The sequence below is a fragment of the Oncorhynchus tshawytscha genome, linkage group LG07, assembly GCF_018296145.1.
Source record: "Oncorhynchus tshawytscha isolate Ot180627B linkage group LG07, Otsh_v2.0, whole genome shotgun sequence".
In the NCBI taxonomy this organism is placed as follows: domain Eukaryota; kingdom Metazoa; phylum Chordata; class Actinopteri; order Salmoniformes; family Salmonidae; genus Oncorhynchus; species Oncorhynchus tshawytscha.
The window spans coordinates 33,945,659-33,961,217 of NC_056435.1; the positions used below are offsets into that span (position 1 = coordinate 33,945,659).

Below are 15,559 nucleotides of genomic sequence, written 5' to 3' on the forward strand. Positions count from 1 at the left end.
CCACTGAAAAAAAAGTGGGATATGGCTTATACCTGCGTATACCCTCCACCACACCACCGGCCCTTTGTGTTTTACAAATAGTGCACTCTCCTACATGAGTGCGCTGGTATTACGCTTGCTGTCCTTTCAGAATCACAAACATGTTACACACTGAACGCCTATAGGTTCGCCACTGCTCAAAGTCTATAATAGATAAAGGCTGTTAAGAAAGTGTATAGAGCGCATTTGGAAAGTATTCAGACCTTGTGACTATTTTCATATTAAGCAAAAACAGATTTAGACATTTTGTAAATTTATTTAAAATAAATAAATATATAATTTACATAAGTATTCAGACCCTTAACTCAGTACTTTGTTGAAGCACCTTTGGCAGCGATTACAGCCTCGAGTCTTCTTGGGTATGGTGCCAGGTTTCCTCCAGATGTGACGCTTGGTATTCATGCCAAAGAGTTCAATCTTGGTTTCAGATCAGAGAATTTTGTTTTGCGTATCAGAGTCATTTAGGTGCATTTCAGCAAACACCAAGCTGGCTGTCATGAGCCTTTTACTGAGGAATGGCTTCCTTCTGGCCACTACCAAAAAGGCCTGATTGGTGGAGTGCTGCAGAGATGGTTGTCCTTCTGGAAGGTTCTCCCATCTCCACAGAGGGACTCTGGAGCTCTGTCAGAGTGACCGTCGGGTTCTTGGTCACCTCCCTGACCAAGGCCCTTCTCCCCTGAATGCTGTTTGGCCAGGCAGCCAACTCTAGGAAGAGACTTGGTGGTTCCAAACTTCTTCCATTTAAGAATGATTGAGGTCACAGTGTTCTTGGGGACCTTCAATGCGGCAGACATTTTTTGGTACCCTTCCCCAGATTTGTGCCGACACCATCCTGTCTCGGAACTCTACGGACAATTCCTTGAACCTCATGGCTTGGTTTTGCTCTCACATGCACTATCAACTGTGGAACCTTATATAGACAGGTGTGTGCCTTTCTAAATCATGTCCAATCAATTTAATTTACCACAGATGGACTCGAATCAAGTCATAGAAACATCAAGGATGATCAATGGAAACAGGATGCACCTGAGCTAAATTTAGAATATCATAGCAAAGGGTCTGAATACTTACCTCAATAAGTTATTTCAGTTTTTATTCAGTATAAATTTGCAAAAATGTCAACAACAAAAAAATCTTTCTGATTTATCATTATGGGGTAGTGTGTTTAGATTGAGGATTTAAAATAAGGCTGTAGCGTAACAAAATGTGGAAAACGTCAAGGGGTCTGAATACACTGTATATTTGGCCTGGCGAAATGGTTTTATGTACTGACTGAATGGAAGTTGATAATTATGTTTTACTTTTACTCTGCTGGTATCGGGAAGAAATTACGAGTCGTCACTGTTCTAGACCGAGTCAAGACAGAGTACAAATGTATCTGACACCAAGACACTCAATATGTGGTCTCGAGACCAGTCTCTAGTACTACAACACTGCACACACAAACATACAAACATACCCGCACTGCTCTCCACTGTACTGTAGGTTGTACACCGGCCCAAAAGTCACTCCCAGTCTAGAGGTCTGTGCTTCTGTCAAGTTCTCAACATCTGAGCCAAACCAACTGAATGCTACTGCAAGTCTGAAGATCTGAGGCACAAGATGAACATCCACAAACACGGTAAATTCACACAGGCACATTGTCAAAAACAAGGAATGAACAAAACAAATACAAAAATACAAAACAAACAAAGAACATCCTTAGACCAGTGATGGGGGCAAGAGCAGAGAGTTTGAACATTGGTTGTGAGGACACATCCTCAGGTCCCATATCTATTCCGTCTCTGAATTAAGAACACATGGTGTAGGTTCAGTCTCATGGTTTTAGTCCAAAATAACTTACTGTAAAAAAATAAACAGGACACACCAAAGACTAGGAATAAAGAGGTAACAGAAGAGATCCTAGCTAAGTCACACACACACACAGGGAGAGAAGGGCCCAATCCAGGCCTGCAGACCTAAAAGCCTGGCTGTACCGTCAGTGGGATAGGGGTCTCAGTCCCTTAGGTTAAGGTTGGGTGGTGCATGGTTGAGACACACACAGCCAAGCTGCACTGTCCTGACCCGTCCTCCCTCTGCAGTCATGATATAGGCTTAGGAGTTAGAAATGTGAGTGTTATTATAAAACACTGCATGTTTACAGAGCAAAGCCTCCATAGGAGCATCATCCTAAACTTCCTGCACATGCATGAATGAGAAGTTCACACAGACAGACGCACACCTCCACCAACTCTTATAACAGGCCATTGCAGTCAGCCTAGCTGAGGAAGAGACATACATTTTATATACGGAATCTAAATGAGGAATACAATCACTTTTAGATTCGGAAGATAAGTATCAAATGTATTAAAATGTTAAAATGACAGAGGTTTGCTTGAAGGCAAGGGAAATACCGAGTGCAATCCCAGGTACCTGTTCTCTCCCTCTACATCCAACAGGGGTCATCTGTTAAACCACAGAAAAAGTAACAACCATTCACAGCTTAACCTGATGCAGTTAATATTAACTGTGGCCTCATAAGAGTCCATGTGGAACCACAGTGAAGGGGTGCTAGCAATTATACTGCGTCACCCACTCAACCAGTCCCAAACATTCCTATAATACACCAGTGTTAACGGTTTTCCACAATCATAACAATTCATTTCTTCAATGACTGTCACCACCATAAGTGATAGATCCATGGTGGAATCTCAGACGTGGTTAGCTGCAGCAAAATACTTTCCCGAGTGTTTCTATTCCCAGTGTAGAGGCTGCAGGAGTCCCATGCAAATGTGTAGTAAAGGCAGTCCAATAGTCCCCATGATCTGCAGTCCTCCATGATCCCACCTCCCTACAGAGGCGCCCTACTCACAAAGAGACCAATGCTAGCCTGCTGTTAGAGGAATCTAGACGATATGTTCCCAGGAGGCTCCAGTCAGGGCAGCGGGGCCTGGAGAGGGAGAGAGTGGGGATGTGAAGTGAGGCGAGTGGACACAGGAGTGGGTTAGACCAAGTCAGCCTGGGTAGGCCCAGGTTAAACAGGGATCCCCATACGGTGCTTCTTTTTCTTGACCGTTTTGAGGCCGGTGAGCCGGCGCACATCCTCCTCCTCCGAGTCGTCCATCTCATCGTCAGCCGAGAACAGGATCTGAGAGAGAGAAAGATTGGAAATGAGACCAAAGGAAGTCACACTGCCTGGATGGCTGATATTCAAAGAACACTGCGATATGGGTCAAATGAGTTGAATCCCAGAGTTTAAAATGCTCACAGCAGCCAGCAAATCTCCCATGTCAGAAGAAACGCATCATTCTTCATCCATCTGTCTCAGAGGGGTGGAAAGATGGGGGTAGGGGCTGATTGCTTTGGGTAAAAAAAAGTGCTCACCCTGGTGGCAGTCTGGTAAATTACACCTTTTGGAAAGGCGCCTCCCTTTTGTCACGCATTCCATCTGACCTAAATTCAGGCTCCACACAGAGCTCCCTGGTGGTCTAGTGGTTAGGATTCGGCGCTCTCACCGCCGCGGCCCGGGTTCGATTCCCGGTCAGGGAACACACGTTTTATTCTTTCCAAGAAGGCCCGACAACCGTAGCCCAGTCACCACAATAATTGTTTATTTACACTAGAGTACCTCTCCTTTTACCGGTTCATTCAGATCTTACAATACACATGCATTGAGAATGCATTCAGACCTCTTGACCTTTTCCACTTTGTTACATTACAGCCTTAATCTAAAATGTATTAAAATTGGTTTTTGTCCCTCGTCAAACTACAAACAATACCCCAAAATGAAAGTGAAAACGGGTTTAGAAATTGTTGCAAATGTCTTAAAAATAAAACCCGAAATACCTTTAGGTAAGTATCCAGCCCCATTGCTATGAGACTCGAAATTGAGGTCAGGTGCATCCTGTTTCCATTGATCATCATTGATGTTTCTACAACTTGATTGGAGTCCACCTGTGGTAAATTCAAATGATTGGACATGATTTGGAAAGGCACACATCTGCCTATATAAGGGCATTGTGTGGATTGATGAGGGAAACATCTATTTAATCCATTGTAGAATAAGGCTGTACAACAAAATATGGAAAAAGTCAAGGGGTCTGAATACATTCTGAATGCACAGGTAAAATGAGAAGTACTCAAGAGTGTAAATAAAAAGTTGTGCTGACTTGTGTTGATGGGCATTCTTTCCAAAAAGCTTGTTCCCTGCCCGGGAATCAAACACGGGCCGCGGCGGTGAGAGCGCCGAATCCTAACCACTAGACCACCAGGGAGGTGTGAAAGTGGAAGGAACAAATGTCAAAGCATCTGGGTGTAGTATAGAGGGTTGCTATCAGGGTTGTTTACAGCATAACCAATGTCAGCATCTGTAACTTCAACAACTAGGTCCAACTCATCACTATAAAAAAAGCCTGCTATTTCCCACCACCTATAAGATCACTGCTCTTAATCTCTATGTAGACACTGTTCATTTTTTTATAGCTTGAGGCAGATTACTAAAGCTATATATGCTGTGTACAGGAGGTTCATTTAATAGTGGGTTTGGGCCACACTGGTGGATTGCAGATGGTTCTTCTGATTGGAGGAAATGCGCAATGTGGTGGCAGTCTGTTACACTACATCCAGATGTCTATGAGAAACTACTCCCATCACACATGCCACGGCCAGTCGTGTGTAGTGCCACAAAGTCTATGTGACGGTAATTCCATAGGACATGCATTCCTAATATTAGATACAGCTCCCTGGTGGTCTAGAAGTAAGGATTCGATGCCCTCACCGCTATATATAAACATTCAAGTTATTTAGCAGATGCTATTATCCAGAGCGACTTTAGTCACTCAACAATGTCAATAGTGCTATTAGAGCTGGGTGATAACGGCAAAAAGTAATAATATAAATTGTCCCATTTTTCTTGATAACAATAAATACAACTAATATACACATACATACATAGTACCAGTCAAAAGTTTGAAAACACCTACTCATTCCAGGGTTATTTATTTATTTGTACTATTTTCTACATTGTAGAATAACAACTATGAAATAACACATGGAATTATGTAGTAACCAAGAAGTGTTAAACAAATCAAAATCAAATATTTAGCCAACCTTTGCATTCTCTTAACCAGCTTCATGAGGTAGTCAACTAGAATACATTTCAAATTAACAGGTGTCCCTTGTTAAAATTTGTGGAATTCCTTTCCTTCTTTTGAGCCAATCAGTTGTATTGTGACAAGGTAGGGTTGGTATACAGAAGATAGCCCCATTTGGTAAAAGACCAAGTCCATATTATGGCAAGAACAGCTCAAATAAGCAAAGAGAAACGACAGTCCATAATTATTTTAAGACATGAGTCAGTCAATGCAGATAATTTCACTAATTTTTAAAGTTTATTCAAGTGAAGTCGCAAAAACCATGATGAAAACTGGCTCTCATGAGGACTGCCACAGGAAAGAAAGACCCAGAGTTACCTCTGCTTCAGAGGATACATTCATTAGAGTTAACTGCACCTCAGATTGCAGCCCAAATAAATGCTTCAGAGTTTCAGTAACAGACAACTCAACATCAACTGTTCAGAGGAGACTGTGCGACTGCCTTCATGGTCGAATTGCTGAAAAGAAACCACTACTATAGGACACCAATAAGAAGAGACTTCCTTAGGCCAAGAAACACGAGCAATGGACATTAGACCGGTAGAAATCTGTCCTTTGGTCTGATGAGTCCATATTTGAGATTTTTTGCTTCCAACCGCCGCGTCTTTGAGACGCAGAGTAAGTGAACGGATGATCTCCACGTGTGGTTCCCACCGTGAAGCATGGAGGAGGAAGTGTGATGGTGCTATGCTGATTACACTGTCTGATTTATTTAGAATTCAAGGCACACTTAACCAGCATGGCTACCACAGCATTAAGCAGCGATACACCATCCCATCTGGTATGCGCTTAGTGGGACTATCATTTTTTCCCCCCAACAGGACAATGAGGGCTATTTGACCAAGAATTAAAGTGATGGAATGCTGCATCAGATGACCTGTCCTCCACAATCATTCGACCTCAACCCAATTTAGATGGTTAGGGATGAGTTGGACCGCATAGTGAAGGAAAAGCAGCCAACAAGTGCTCAGCATATGTGGGAACTCCTTCAGGACTGTTGGAAAAGCATTCCAGGTGAAGTTGGTTGAGAGAATGCCAAGAGTGTGCACAGCTGTCATCAAGGCAAAGGGTGACTACTTTGAAGAATCTCAAATATATTTTGATTTCTTTAACACTTTTTTTTGGTTACTACATGATTCCATGTGTTATTTCATAGTTCATGTCTGCACTATTAGTCTAATGTAGAAAATAGTCAAAATAAAGAAAGACCCTTGAATGAGTAAGTGTGTCCAAACTTGACTAGTACTGTATAATGTTTTATACCTAAAGGGGTCCTCAAATTTTAAATCAAATAGTAATACCACGGATCATTTAGCTATCTAAAAACAATTCCATATCTTAGCTTAGTAGAACCCAGACTGAATAGTTAAACACATATATACCTGGACCAACTTTTTTTTGACTGATCACATGCTGCGGTTTACTAACTGGTCACTTTATTCCTAGTTATATGTACATATATACCTCAATTAACTCGGCAGTGGAACCCCTTGTATAAATTGTTACTAATTGTGTTTATTTATTTAAAATAGGCAAGTCAGTTAAGAACAAATTCTTATTTACAATGACAGCCTACCAAAAAGGCAAAAGGCCTCCTGAGGGGGCTGGGATAAAATAATAATAATTAAATAACAATATAGGACAAAACACACATCACGACAAGAGACAACACTACATAAAGAGAGACCTAGGACAACATGTATGTGTTGTTTCTCTCTGTATCGTTGGGAAAGGCCTGGAAGTAAGAAGTCAATGTTAGTCCACACCTTTTGCAACTTTCAAATTGGCTACTAGTGGGAACTTACACATAACTGTCAATAACATTTGATTGGCTTGGAAGAAAAAAAAACGTATGGATATAACAACCAGATGAATTGGATATAACAACCAGATTAATTGGTTAAAACAGCAGAATTTGTTTAAGAAAAATATCTATATCCAAAGATAAGTGGGCTTAATAGGTCCACTTACCCTAACAGTAAGTGTTTAAAAAATAAATAAATCCCCCCGTAATTACATTTAAAATTGTTCCTCAACAGTCGTATGCTTGTGCTTATCAGGATGCATCTCTCCCTTCAATCTGTGTGGAAATGGGGAGAGGGAGTGTGAGCTGGAACCCAAAAACAGGGACAGGGTAGATATTTTCATTGCAGGAAGCATGCAAATGCATATTAAATGCTAAACAAATAATTGTTTTGGAACCAAAAAATATGCAGGAAAGTTGTGTAGCCTAATCACCTAATATTACAGACGTAAACAAATTTGCCTCAATAAGAGGGAATGTTGGTGTCGGTAATCCTTGCCTAGTTAAATAAAGGTTAAATAAAAATTCTCTAAGTGCTATGGCTGAGTCATGAGTTACCCTCTTGTTACTGGAGAAACCAATCGCCTAGGTTTCACAATAAGCTCAACCTTTGATACCAAAGCAACAACTCTGGACTCTAAAAAAAAAACTCCTAACGGATGAACAGTTTGTTTTTACAGTTTCTGATTCATAAGAATTCCCCCTGCTCGAGACAGACTGTTAAATGACTTAATGTATGAATGTTTGTGAGTGTGGTGGTTGTCTCTGGTTTGTGGAGGAGATTACAGGCCTGTAAAGTGACTGACCATGGGCACCAGGTGGAATGATTTACAGCCCAGAGAGGCTCCTGCTGGTGCTGGGCAGGGTTTGTCTACACAGCCAGTGGAGTTCAGGGAGGATGTAGCTTAGCACAGTGGCTACATCAGCCTGAGGCAATGGAGGAGAGTGAGAGGCCACACAGGGTTTATCTACACAGCTAGTGGAGTTCAGGGAGGATATAGCTTAGCACAGTGGCTACATCAGCCTGAGGCAATGGAGGAGAGCGAGAGGCCACACAGGGTTTGCAAGGAGAAGGATTTTTGGGGTAAGGAGGAGAGGTGGACGAGGCTCAGAATCAAATCAAGGACTTTAGTCTATATTCCCGAGCTCTTTCCAAAACAAGCTTGTGTGTGTAATGTATGTATGATTGTGTTTTTACCATTTTTTTGTCCATGACTTTATAAATGGCCCTGTGTTAGTGGTGGGGTCCAGGTCTTACCTCAGACTCCGAGTCGTCATGGGAGAGTGCCCGTCTGTAGCGCACCTTACGGTTGCCCCGCACATCCTCCCCCACCTCCCGCTCCTCCAGCTTGGCTTTTGTCCTCCCCTTCTTCATCAGGAAGTTATCTACCACCCAAAACATCAGGGCCTGAGGACAACATATGATACACAGCCCATTGAGCAAGTACAACACCAGACACACATGACTGAGACAGTTTGATCACACACACCACAAGCCTAACTGGCAAAAATCTGTCAACAAACATAACATCAAATACACATAGTTGTCGCAAACAACAACCTATGAAGTAATACCATTCCATATGATACCATGTTCTTCATAGAGCCCTGCCTCACAGAGGCACTGCACACTTAACTTACATTAACGAAGAATGGGACGATGAGCATGACGATGGCCAGCTCCAACTGAGGATTGTTTATGGGGTTCAGGAGAGCCAGCTGTGATACACAGACACACGAATGAGCACAACAAACAAGACAGGAAATACAAACATTAACACAACTAAGTTAAAACAGACAAAGTTTACTTTACTGTTAGAATTCATACACTTCCCACAGGGATAATATAACTGAACTGATACGAAATGGTCTGAACTGAAATGGCCATAGGTCAGGACCCTACCCAATATGCCCCCTACTCACCTTCTTCCACTGGGGGATGAGTAGGACCAGGATGATGAGGACCTTCTCAAACATCATGATGAGGATGTAGAGAGCACACTGGCCCGCCCACGCAGTGCACTGCACCGGCTCTCCTACACACACACACACACACACACACACACACCTCTCTTACTATACTTGTGAGGACTTTTTTGGGAACAACAATTGAATCCCACTCCAAATACTGTATTCCCTAACTCTAAACCTAAACCAAATTCTAACCCAAACCCCAAAGCCTAAAATAGTATTTTACAAGTGAGGGCCAGCAAAAATGTCCCAACTTCTCTGAATATTTGTTGAGTGGTTACATTTCTCCAGGCCCATCTCAGCCTTTTACCAAAACAGAAGCAGGGTGACTGCTTTGTAATTGTTTCAACTACATATTGTGTCTTTAAATCAAAGAACCAGGGAAAGTTCATTGTAGCAAACATAACTTGTTCAACTGAGGCAGAGTTTAACAGTGGTCCACTGTTTGATCTGGATGACATTGCAGCACTGCAGTGCACCAGGTAGCCTCTGCCCTCTTCTGGACATCATGTGTACTACAGGGTGAAAGGATCCACACCAACAAACACACACTACTGATCCTCACCGTATTCTCCGAAGCGTAGAGCATCCCACTGCCTCCACTCTACAATGGCACTGACAGTCCTCACCCCGGCATAGATAAGCAGCATGCCCAGAGACGCATCCAGGAGGAAGTTTATAAGGTAACTGAGGAAGAGAGAGGAGACATTATCCACTTCAAGGTTGAGGTATTTTTATTTCACCTTTATTTAACCAGATAGGCCAGTTGTCATTTACAACTGCGACCTGGCCAAGATAAAGCAAAGCAGTGCGACAAAAACAACAGAGTTACACATGGGATAAACAAACGCACAGTCAATAACACAATAGAAAATCTGTATACAGTGTGTGCAAATGAAGTAGGGAGGTAAAGGCAATAAATAGGCCATAGTGGCAAGGTAATTACAATTTATCAATTTACATTGGAGAGATAGATGTGCAGATGAGGATGTGCAAGTAGAAATACTGGTTTGCAAAATAGTAGAAAAAAAACAAAAATTAAATATGGGGATGAGGTAGGTAGTTGGACGGGCTATATACAGATGGGCTGTGTACAGCTGCAGCAATCGGTAAGCTGCTCTGACAGCCGATGCTTGAAGTTAGTGAGGGAGATATAAGTCTCCAACTTCAGTGATTTTTGCAATTCATTCCAGTCATTGGCAGCAGAGAACTGAAAGGAAAGGCAGCCAAAGCAGGTGTTGGCTTTGGGGATGACCAGTGAAATATACCTGCTGGAGCGCGTGCTCTGTTTGGGTATTGCTATGGTGACCAGTGAGCTGAGATAAGGCGGAGCTTTACCTAGCAAAGACTTCTCGATGACCTGGAGCCAGTGGGTTTGGCAACAAATATGTAGCGAGGACCAGCCAACGAGAGCATTCATGTCGCCACGGTGGGTAGTTTGGCGACAACACGGATGGCACTGTGATAGACTGCATCCAATTTTCTGAGTAGAGTGTTGGAGGCTATTTTGTAAATGACATCGCCGAAGTCGAGGATCGGCAGGATAGTCCGTTTTACGAGGGTGTTTGGCAGCATGAGTGAAGGAGGCTTTGTTTTGCGAAATAGGAAGCCAATTCTAGATTTGAACTAACTTTGAATTGGTGATGCTTAATGTGAGTCGAAGGAGAGTTTACAGTCTAACCAGACGCCTAGGTATTTATAGTCGTCCACATATTCTAAGTCAGAACTGTCCAGAGTAGTGATGCTAGGCGGGCGGGTAGCGATCGGTTGAAGAGCATGCATTTGGTTTTACTAGCGTTTAAGAGCAGTTGGAGGCCACGGAAAGTGTTGTATGGCATTGAAGCTTGTTTGGAGGTTTGTTAACAGTGTCCAAAGAAGGGCCAGATGTATACAGAATGGTGTCGTCTGTGTAGAGGTGGATCAAATAATCACCCGCAGCAAGAGCGACATCATCGATGTTTACAGAGAAGAGAGTCGGCCTGAGAATTGAACCCTGGGGCACCCCCATAGAGACTGCCAGAGGTCCGAACAACAGGCCCTCCGATTTGACACACTGAACTCTGAGAAGTAGTTAGTAAACCAGGCGAGGCAGTCATTAGAGAAACCAAGGCTGTTGAGTCCGCCGATAAGAATACGGTGATTGACAGAGTCGAAAGCCTTGGCCAAGTCGATGAAAACAGCTGCACAGTACTGTTTTTTTAATCAATGGTAGTTATGATATCTTTTAGAACCTTGAGAGTGGTTGAGGTGCACCCGTGACCAGCTCGGAAACCGGATTGCATAGTGGAGAAGGTACGGTGGGATTCGAGATGGTCGATGATCTGTTTGTTCACTTGGCTTTCAAAGACTTTAGAAAGGCTGGGCAGGATGGATATAGGTCTGTAACAGTTTGGATCTAGTGTCTCCCCCTTTGAAGAGGGGGATGACCGCGGCCGCTTTCCAATCTTTAAGACTCTCAGACGATACGAAAAAGAGGTTGAACAGGCTAGTAATAGGGGTTGCGACAACGGCGGCGGATAATTTTAGGAAGAGAGGGTCCAGATTGTCTAGCCCAGCTGATTTGTAGGGATCCAGATTCTGCAGCTCTTTCAGAACATCAGCTGTCTGGATTTGGGTGAAGGAGAAAGGGGGGGGCAGTAGCTGCGGGGGAGCAGAGCTGTTGGCCAGGGTTGGGGTAACCAGGTGGAAAGTGTGGCCAGCCGTAGAGAAATGCTTATTGAAATTCTCGATCATCGTGGATTTATCAGTGGTGACAGTGTTTCCTAGCCTCAGTGCAGTGGGCAGCTGCTCTTATTCTCCATGGACTTTATTACAGTGTCCCAAAGATTTTATGAGTTAGAGCTGCAGGATGCAAATTTCTGTTTGAAAAAGCTAGCCTTTGCTTTCCTAACTGCCTGTGTATATTGGTTCCTGACTTCCCCGAAAAGTTGCATATCGCGGGAACTATTCAAAGCTAGTGCAGTGCGCCAGAGGATGTTTTTGTGCTGGTCAAGGGCAGTCAAGTCTGGAGTGAACCAAGGGCTATATCTGTTCTTAGTTCTACATTTTATGAAAGGGGCATGCTTATTTAAGCAGGTGAGGAAGGTACTTTTGAAGAAGAGGTAGACAACGTTATAAAGAGACTATCCTACATACAGTCATACGCACAGTTAGACAAACACAATGACTGACGGACACATACAAATATACACACTCACAGTGAACAGGGGTCCTCCTCTGTGAGGTCAGACAAGTAGACATTGGCAAAGTGAATAAACAGCATCCCAATGGCTTGTTTGGAGGTGTCCAGGAACCTGGAAGAGTTGGCCAGGACAGGAGGATATTTTAAAAACTCTTTGAGCATTCAAGTTGTTTCAAAAGCTGAACATAACATTATAACATGCACCAGTCTTTTGTTTATCTTAGTTGCAATTCAGTATTCCCATTGTAACTAGGTCATAAGCAATATTGAAGAGGATTAGCTTGAATAGACTGGTTGGGAGTGGGTGTGAGATGGCTCCTGTCTTACCAGATCCTCCAGGGCCTTCTCTCATGCTTGGGCTCCCTGAAGCGCTTTACTGTGGACAGGAGACAGACAGAGAGTCACATATAGGACTGCTGCTCTCTTTCTCACGCGGACACAAACGACGGCAGTGGGATGAATCAGTACCTCTGTCCTTCTAATTATGTCAAGGAGCAGATTCAATCATCCTATTCATGTAAATTAATTTAGGACCGCTCAAGTGTGAACTTAAATTGGCTTTACATTTTCATCATCAAGTTTAGTATGATGGTCAACATATCAGCATGAAATGTAAGGGGCCTTTTTCTATGAGTATTGGCCAGTGTGATGGGAAATGCAGTTCAGTGTTCCCTTTAAACTAGGCTACACCTGGCACCATAGCCTAACTAGTAGACTTAAGACTGAACCAAACAATGTTCATTAGGCTACATTCTCTTAACAAGTCAGCTATTGAGATGTCATGTTTACACTAGGTCAGACTATAGAGGAAGGGTGAATGGTAAAAGAGGAAGTGGCACACTACTGTACTAAAATTGTAGTCAAGCAGATGTCACTGTGCCTATCATTATCAGCCAAATCTCACTTGGCCTGTGAGCAGAGGAAATACTTGGGTTGTTTCTTATGAGCTTAAAGAAATATGCCTTTAGCAGTGTAATCAAGAGGACCAGCTAGTGCTATGAGTATGTTACACCAGGCATGGTCATATTACATATCACACTGTCCTGACCACGTGACTGGTATATCAGTGACTTGAATCTTTCAGCATGATCACCTGGGTTACCAACCTGGCTATGCAAAAATGGGGATGAGATACTGTAGGTTGGGAGAATGTGTTCAAACATTTTCCCCTACAGACACAATAGCCTACATGAAAGAAACTGCCCGACTGCTACTCTGGGGTTCAGGCCCCTATGTGTACGAGTGGCACAAGCCACTGGGTTATTTTAAAGTCTAGGCCTACACTTTAATTAATCCCTGTGTGAGCGTGTGTATTCTCCCAATGTGACGTAATGGCTGACAAATAAAGCTCTGGCTGTTCCCAACAATAGTAATCTTGTTTCCATGCCCCCCCTTTCTCCTAACATCCATTACACATGATTGATTGCTGGGTGAGAAGTGGTTCAATGCTTTATGACTCAACTGGTCATTAATCTACTGGACATACCCTAATCCTCAATTTGTGTTTCAGCCATGGTACCACTAGACAGTCTCCTAGTGTGTGTTAAGTACTTTACTGTGTGCGTGCATGCCTGTGTGTAAAGTATTAAGTACTTTACTGTGTGCGTGCATGCCTGTGTGTAAAGTATGTGTCTATGTCACCTGTCAAAAGGGGAGCTTGTTTTCCTAGTATGATGCCCAAACTAATGTTTACACTGGAATTTTCATATGGTTGTGCTGTAACTTTAGGCTCCCTCATACTACTCTGTTATGTGTTGTGTATGTAACTACTGACACACCCTGCATGTAAGCTGTGGGCTGGGCTGTGTGACTGATGCAGGCTCAGGCCCAGCCAATTCCTGCTTAGAAATCTGCATCAGGCATCGTCGCTGCTCTGAGAGCTGAACATTCCTCACCTCTTGCTGATGTGACTGAAGTTCCTCTTTACCAGCGAAACACTGAGGAGGACAATCAAAGAGGAGGACAAACTACATGGCCAAAAAGGCACACCAAGGGGATGGGCCAACATAGATGTCTGTTGTGTCCAAAGTAACTCCGTCCAATCCAGTCTTTTGAGACACAGTGAATGCTATGACTGCCAGTGATTCTTGCCAATTGAAAACAGACAGACAATTCAAAACAAGTAGCCTAAGCGAGTTATCCAATTTCAACAATAAGCCTATACTGAAGAAACAAGTCAAATTTCCAGCATGGGTGTGCTTCTGGCTGGCTGTACTCACACATCAGCGTACTGAAGGCCACCATCGCTAGCAGGCCTTGCAGGAAGATGCCGAAAGAGTCCATCAAGGCACCGTTCTCGCAGCCACGGGTGTCCGCATCTGGCGTGGGACTGGCGGACACTGACGTATTGGAAGAGGACATAGCGGCCGGAGCAGCCACGTCCCCGGCTTGAGAAAGGAGACTCACCCAGATAAAAAATGGGTTGTTGGGGCGATGGCATATAGGTAGATAGCCAAGCAATAACGTCAATTTAAATGTCTCATCCACATAGAATGGGTGTCTTAGTCATCCAGCGAGCAATCGATTAGCTAGTTATGCAGACAATCTCGGCAAAACAGAGAACGATAACTAGCCACTAGTAATGGAATATTCTCGCTTTTAACTGCGGATCCATATCTTTTCGTTTCCTATGTAGCCAGTGTCAGCAAACAAATGCCATTGTTGATAATATTATTCCCGAAAAGCCATAAAAGGATGAGATACATACCATGCGTCAGCATCTTCTTTTACGACAAATCAAAACCAATCTTGGGTCCCTACCTAACGTGAACTAGTTAGCTTAGCTAGATACACAGGCAAGCATGGACAAGGATACTTCACGCATATACCACACTTACATGCATGCAGCTACTCAATGTTTTACTAACGGAAACATGAACAACAAAGTTGCATTTAACATCAGTCGGGTAAAAGATGAGTCATCCCAAGGCATGTTCTTCATGTCATTTTAGCTAGCAAATGAAGCTAGCTGATTTAGGCTATTTCTGTACCACTTAACGTTAGCTAGCTATGCTATCAAGCGCCTTGAGTAAATACAAATGTGTTGCGCTAATATCGCGTCAGGTACAAACCACCAGTTATCATTTTAGCTAGCCTAACGCTACCAGCAGGTAGTTGCTAACGCCGGTAATTTAGCTAGGCTAGCTAAATTAGCTACATAGTCCAAGTAACGTTACTTGCAATTGATCCCTCCTGCATGTATGAAATGCATAATATTGATCTTTTCACGACTCCAGATTTTATTTGAAAAAGCTGTTTAGCATAAAATATATGAATAATGACCAGAGTATCCAGTCCATTCGTTGCATAGCTAGCTAATTTACCACTGGAATTTCAAGCTACATCCCTTCTGAGTCTGTTCAGACTGCCCACTCATGTTGACAAGACGTGAAGGTTCATGTGCTCGACGTGACACAATTAACGGCATCATGG

At 43.1% G+C, this 15,559-nt stretch overlaps 1 protein-coding gene and 1 non-coding gene across 4 annotated transcripts; one reads left to right on the forward strand and one right to left on the reverse strand.

Annotated features, from left to right (window-relative positions):
* Window positions 1–1,842: 1,842 nt before the first annotated feature.
* LOC112254420 (store-operated calcium entry regulator STIMATE) lies at window positions 1,843–15,487 on the reverse strand. 3 transcript variants are annotated; one of them, XM_024426998.2, is made up of 9 exons: window positions 14,347–15,486; window positions 12,455–12,503; window positions 12,144–12,239; window positions 9,512–9,633; window positions 8,899–9,011; window positions 8,617–8,694; window positions 8,234–8,383; window positions 3,073–3,166; window positions 1,843–2,968 (listed from the first exon to the last, which is right to left on the reverse strand). In XM_024426998.2, the coding sequence occupies exons 1-9, from the start codon at window positions 14,486–14,488 to the stop codon at window positions 2,925–2,927; spliced, it is 888 nt and encodes a 295-aa protein (XP_024282766.1). In that variant the 5' UTR covers window positions 14,489–15,486; the 3' UTR covers window positions 1,843–2,924. The 3 variants fall into 3 exon arrangements, with proteins under 3 accessions (XP_024282766.1, XP_024282767.1, XP_024282768.1); XM_024426999.2 differs by having other exon boundaries at window positions 1,843–3,166; window positions 14,347–15,484; XM_024427000.2 differs by lacking the exons at window positions 1,843–2,968; window positions 3,073–3,166 and adding an exon at window positions 6,825–7,251 and having other exon boundaries at window positions 14,347–15,487.
* On the forward strand, window positions 3,496–3,567 carry trnae-cuc. Its single transcript has one exon. It is a non-coding gene; the product is annotated as a tRNA-Glu (tRNA).
* Window positions 15,488–15,559: the final 72 nt, after the last annotated feature.

Excerpts from the sequence above, each read along its gene's own strand:
- LOC112254420 (XM_024426998.2), bottom strand. The coding sequence starts at position 14,488 with ATGTCCTCTTCCAATACGTCAGTGTCCGCCAGTCCCACGCCAGATGCG. Across the intron at positions 9,634-12,143 it reads GAGGAGGACCCCTGTTCACT|TTACCTTATAAACTTCCTCC; the intron begins GTGAGTGTGTAT and ends TCTCTTCCTCAG. Across the intron at positions 3,167-8,233 it reads ATGACGACTCGGAGTCTGAG|ATCCTGTTCTCGGCTGACGA; the intron begins GTAAGACCTGGA and ends TCTCTCTCTCAG.